At 49.3% G+C, this 6,228-nt stretch overlaps 1 protein-coding gene across 1 annotated transcript; it reads right to left on the reverse strand.

The window, feature by feature from the left end:
- Window positions 1-2,076: 2,076 nt before the first annotated feature.
- Window positions 2,077-5,408, reverse strand: CNTF (ciliary neurotrophic factor). Its single transcript, XM_004683435.2, has 2 exons — window positions 4,917-5,408; window positions 2,077-3,802 (listed from the first exon to the last, which is right to left on the reverse strand). Exons 1-2 carry the CDS (start codon window positions 5,028-5,030, stop codon window positions 3,311-3,313), a joined length of 606 nt encoding a protein of 201 aa, XP_004683492.1. The 5' UTR covers window positions 5,031-5,408; the 3' UTR covers window positions 2,077-3,310.
- Between the last annotated feature and the right edge of the window lie 820 nt (window positions 5,409-6,228).

Consider the following 6,228-nt stretch of genomic DNA (forward strand, 5'->3'; position numbering starts at 1 on the left):
TTTTACATCTGTATCAGGTTTCTCTAGGAATCCCTCAGAAAGCCTGACCATAATGTTTGTATCTAAGAAACATAGAAACAAGTGAACAAAGCCCTGAAGATGAACATCTCTTTGGCCTCCTGGGTCATCTGAACCCTCGCCTAGGATTCAGGGGGCGCAGGGGGCCCCTTCTCCAACACCCCCCATCCCCCGCCCCCCACACACATTTTAAATCACAGGTGCTGATGCTTGTTACTCTGGCACAGTGCTCCGCTCTCCCTTACTTCATCCTCTCCCAAGGAGTTACAAGGGGTGAAGTTACTGTCCTCTCTCGCTCTCCGGCTGAGTTTTTCTTAATTGACAAAGTATATTGATTGACAAAGTACATTTATCCATGTAAAGCTCTTAAAATGTTTCTGCACAGTATCTTAAAGGTCTTTATCTAGAAAGACACAACTAAAATTTCCTTTTTAAACCAAGATTTATTTTACTTAGTTATGTGCAAGGAGTTTCTGCACACTTCTTTTGCAGCATACTGCATTTCTTGAAAGAGAAGCTCACCAGCCCTGGGCCCTGTGCTCAGAGGCTTAGTGCCACCAGCCCTGGGCCCTGTGCTCAGAGGCTTAGTGCCTGCGCGACTCGCCGCTGCCCCCTGCCGGTGAGCGCCTGTCCCCTGGCGCAGCCTCTGCCTCTTCTGGTGTGCCCCTCGGCCCACCTGGTCCTTTCAGGTTGTAGTTTGTACAGCCGAGCTGGGGCCTCCCCGTGAATTCCGGAGACTTGTGTGGATGTCTGTCCCCACCCCATCTGCTGAGCATAAATGGCCTTCTTCTGCCCTCAGTGCAGTTACAATCAGTTACTCTGTTGGCTCAAGAGGTTAAGTTACAGCACTATGAAGCATCCTGCAGCCACTGGAGCAAGTCTGAGCCCCGGCTGACCCTTTGGGTCAGCTCCCTATTCTGCCTCTGGTCAACGCACTCCGCCCCCCCCACCTCTGGCCTGCACCCCAGCTCTTGTGCACATAACTAAGTAAAATAAATCATGGTTTAAAAAGGAAATTTTAGTTGTGTCTTTCTAGACAAAGACCTTTAAGATACTGTGCAGAAACATTTTAAGAGCTTTACATGGATAAACACATACTTTGTCAATCAACATACTTTGTCAATTAAGAAAAACTCAGCAGGAGACATTTAAATCAAGAAAAGCTCGAATGAAATAAACTGCCCTGTCTTGAGAGGAGGGTGCACCATTTACACCGAGATCACAACCCTGAACCAGTGGTAGCTGAATCACAACCCTGACCCAGTGGTAGCTGGGCCTGATGACTAGTATTTGCCGCCCTTTCTTCACCCTAGACAACTCCTGTTTCTCCCGAGTTCAGTGCTCTGCCATGCTCCGAGACACACCGAACTCCCTCTGCCAGCTAGTGACTGAGCGACGCCTGGCCTCTGTCCTCTCTCGCTCTCTTGAAATACATACAGATATTTCGCTGCTGTTTTATTATTATTATTATTATTATTCATATAGATACGAGTGTATGTGCACAGTCACCACAGTCCCTGTGCTCCTTCCATTTCGATACCACCTCCCGCTCCCCTCCCCTCAAGTGTCTCTGATCAAGTTGCCCACTTAATTTTAGAATTTTAATTATTCTTTCCTGATGTCTGACTTCGTTCCCCTACATTCCTCCTCTAAGTGAAACTATCCAGTATTTTCCTTTTTCCTTCTGGTTTATCTCACTGAGCATAATCCCTTTCAGCTCCATCCATGTTGCTGTGAATGGCACGTTATTTACCTTTTTCGATTGCTGAACAGTATTCCATTGTGTATATACCACTCTTAATCAGTCATCTATTTTGGGGCATTTCCATATCTTACCTATTTAAATAGTGCTGCAGTAAACATTCCATATGACCCAGCAATTCCACTTTTAGGAACTTACCCAAATGACACAAAAACATTAATTCAAAAGGACGTCTGCATCTTTGTTTATTGCATCACCTCTATTTTTAAGATATTTATTTATAAATAGGCCAGAGGTGCTGAGTGTGAATGAATATATATGCCAGAGACAGAGTGGGGAGCAGAGCAGAGGGGTCCACTGAAACACACTGCTGAGGGGAGCAGTGGGGAGACAGGAGAGGTCTGGTGTGTCCTGTGGGTCACTCCCTGGCGACGATGGATTCAACTCCGGCCCCAGTGGTTGGCAATAGTTTGATAGCGCTGACCTTAACCCCTGCACCACCAGAGGGGCCCCGTTGTGACTTTTTAACTGCACCCACAGTCCAGGAGCCTGGGCCACTGTGCGGTCAGCACACTGCTGGCTGCAGGGCTGTACAGGAGGCAGCTGCCACTGAGGCTGCACCTGCAGCCCCAGAACGTAAACCCACCCGAGCCCCCCAGTTCCAGTCAGAAGTTCGTGGGTGTAGTCTTTCCCCAGTTCCTTAAGCTGTCCCTGCTGTCTTCTTGGGCACGAACGGACAACAGATGCTGCCTTTCCACCGAACTTGAATATTCAGGTCATGTTATGGGGACTGTTTTTTCCAGTGCTGGAATAGATTCTATGAATGCACTTTCCAGCCCTCTGTGGCAGAGGGGTACAGGGACAGAGAGGCACATAGACCAGTCATGAGCAAGGCCTGGGTTCAAGCTGTGTCCCCCTTGCCAGGGGCGTGTCCTGCACTGGCCAGGGGCGTGACCTGCACACATTATCTCTGTGAGCTCGCCACTCCCTTGCCACATGAGACCACCACCACCTTCCCACGGGGCAGTGCTCTCTCCCTGCACACTGCGGAGTCCAAGAGTCATGGGAAAGTGACGACAAACCACTTGACATACTGCTTTCAAAGAAAATCAGGCCGCGGCCCGGGACACATCATGGAGATTGCTTTTTTTGGTGCGAAAATAGATCCTGTGAATACATAGGTATAGACACTCAGTGGATGTTAGAATTTTTATTATCTGAACATTGGAATTGGCTCGAGTCCATGGTTTTTAATTTACTGTTTCAGTCTTCTCAGAAGAGTCATTAGGACTAGAGTTAATCACGTATTTCTCCTGTGTGGCTGTTACATGTCTGTAAAGGTTACTGAGTGGATAGGAAAGGTTAGAGCGCTGAGGTGGAAGGTGCCCGTGACCCAGTGCCGCACGGCCTGACACACCCACCCACAGACACCCCCTAGCTAAACCTGTGTGTCCACTGCCCATGTTTCCAGTCCTATGTGGTGAAGATGCCCATGGCCTTAAAGTCTTTCAAAAACTTCAGAATGGGAAGTGGACCTCAAAGAACATGTAGACTCCAGTTGAAAAGAAAGGAAGGGGGTGGGGTGAGCGATTAGTACATTTTCTTGTCGTTAGCAATATAATGGCTCCCGCGTGCTGGGAGCCCTGACTGAGGAGAAGCAATGACGCGAAGGTCATGAATGGACCTCACTGTCCACTGTGAAAGCTCTTGGAGCACCTTTAGGCCCCACAGCTTCTTCTCAAAGAGTCCAGCATCTCTGACAACTGAGGGCTTCCCATCTGCCTCACTGGGGGGGATCTTGTGCTCCAGGAGCACCATTAATTCCTCCAGTTGGTAAGCGAAGGCGGCGACCTGGAGCAGCAGGGTGTGTATGGCCTGATGGAAGTCACCTTCCGTTGGCGTGAAGTGCACCCGCTGGTCTTCCAGCAGCAGGGCCAACATGGTGTGGAAGGTGCGGTAGGCTTGCAGGTTCTCCTGCAGCCGCTCTGCCTCGGTCAGCTCGCTCCACCGGTCAGTGCTGGCCATCGGCACACCGTCCACAGAGTCCAAGTTTATGTTCGCGTTCAGGCCCTGATGCTTCACCTGGCCAAGGATACGGAAAAGCATGATACCTCTTGCACTTACCACAGTCTCACTTGAATAACCCCCAACTGAAACATCGCCTGGTCTAGGACCCAAATTGTCAAGGGAGTAAAGAGAATGGCGCAGAAGTCTTTGAAGTAGGTGACTGGGATTCAGGGAGACCCCGCTGTCGACGGGACACACCCCGCTTTAACCATCTGCTCATCTTGGGACTTTTCGGGCTCCATTGGTTTTGAAGGCTGAGCAGCACTGCTCGGGAACCTTTATTTTCTCCCTACCTCCAACTCCCTGAAAACTAGAATATTTAAAGCATAATGGGGTTTAGGGATTTAAATATACTTGAAGACACAGTCTTGTAGAATCCCCTACATACCCTCTCTACATACCCCTACATTGCCCTCTCAAATGATGAGGACAATCCTTTAGAGAATTTTAGGAGTTAAGAAAAATTGGTACTTTGAAGGACAATTGGTACTTCTAATGAGAACTTAGGTCAAGAGAACTTCAAAACTCCACAGGGACCTGGCATGTCCTCACAGCTGGGCTTGAGTAGAGACCAACCAATTTGGAAGCACGCGAAGCAGCTGACACTTCCCGGTGACTGTTCTAGGGGACCCCCTTGATACACAGCTGCCTAGACACTGGGACACTTGACATATGTAATTGAGTAGTGGGTGGCTAATGTGGCATAGGAGATCTGGGGTGATGGTCTATGCTGCTCTGCTCCCAATCCCATACACCTCACTCTGCCTTCCACTTCCACAGCTCAACAACTGAGAACATTTGTAAAGAACCCAAATCCAGAGGGTTGGCGACGAACCTATTTGGGTAGAATTCAGGCCATGGGCAATAGAATTGGGAACTGCCTCCAAGACATACACCGAGTCGTCACTACTACTTAGAAGCCGGTATTTTATTTTTTTGAGGAATAAACCTGCTAAATGGCCTAGAGAAATTAAATTACATCCCACGTTTCCTCAAGGGAAGGAGTCAGGTCAGTCTGTGAATGGCTGTGGGTAGGGCTCCATAACTGGCTCGGGGCTGGAACATGACCCTAGAGGCCGGGTCAGAAGAGATGGAGTGAAAATAGGCAACAATGAAACAGGCGACTTACATAAGATTCCATAAGTGCAGTCAGGTCTGAACGAATCTTCCTTGCCAGCCAGATAGAGCGGCTGCAGAGGTCCCGGCGAGGAGGGCTCTGTGGAGAAGGCCCTGCGAACGCCATCCCCACCAACTCAACTGTCCCAGCAAACAAGTGAGCTGGGTTTGCTTCTGTCTACACTGGTCCAAGTAAGAAATGTGACTCTCAGACGAAATCCACTGGGCATTCTCCACTAATGGGACTGTGTACCCCACCCCCACCCCTGCCTGACTCAGAGGTGGCAGCAAATTCCTGGCTGTGGATTTTGTGCCTTGTGGAATCAAAGGCCCCTTTTTAATCGGCCTTTTTCCCCTGCAGCGTCTGCCTCCATCTCTCCTCCTCAGTGCCTAGTGTACTTGTTTTCATGTCATTGTTTGTTTCTGCACTTAGCAACAAGGTCACTATCACACTAATCCTCATGACACCCCTGCCTACTGTAAACTCAGACACACACATGTAATTGGTTCATTTTATTATCACCCTCCCTCGCCCTCCCGGTATCCTTTTCTGTTTTCAGCTGGCATTCACTAGGGTTAAGTCATTACGGATAGTGCTGCCATCTACTAAGCACCTAACCTGGGCCAGACACCTTGCTAAAGGTGTCAAGGCCTTTGAGCATGAGGATAATTCAATGAGACACAGTTTTTCCATCTGAAGCAAGAAACCAAGGCTTAAAAAATTAATAGGCACAAGATCCAGTAACCAGACTTGAAATTTAAATACAGACTTTAGATTCTGCAGCTGTTTCTCTGACTTCCAATTTCATTCTTCAGGTGGTTCAGACTTGGTTCAAGTTTATTTGAAACAATTCTTTTACAAACAGCCTCTTTACACTCCCTGTTGGCTGCGGTGGGGAAGCTGGTAAGAGCAGCATTTCTGATCTGTTATGGAGCCGCCCCTTGGAGCTGCAGCACGGGGAAGGTACTGCTTAGGCCTGTCCTCTCCCAAAGGGAACACCCGGCCTGACGTGGTAGCACTTCTCAGGCAGTCCCACTCAAGTGACAACACGCTTTCCTCAGCCCGGGCTCCTCAGGGAAATCAGACAAGGAACTGGGCTTGGGGGTGAGGGCCTGTGAGCGCCACGGCTCTGGGGGCCTGTCTCCAACTCCCATCTGTTAGCTTTCAGCACTGCACATCATAGCTGATGCTGCCAAACTGCAACGTGGCCTTCGGCCCCGCGGACTTAGCCATCAACAAAGGATGTTAGGGAGCAGCACAGGAGGCCCGGGCAGCCAGCACAGGCCGTTCCACAAGGCAGGACTGTATTTCTGTGTTAGTCCTC

This window comes from Condylura cristata, unplaced genomic scaffold, assembly GCF_000260355.1.
Source record: "Condylura cristata isolate star-nosed mole 26May11 unplaced genomic scaffold, ConCri1.0 scaffold00015, whole genome shotgun sequence".
NCBI classification, from domain to species: Eukaryota; Metazoa; Chordata; class Mammalia; order Eulipotyphla; family Talpidae; genus Condylura; species Condylura cristata.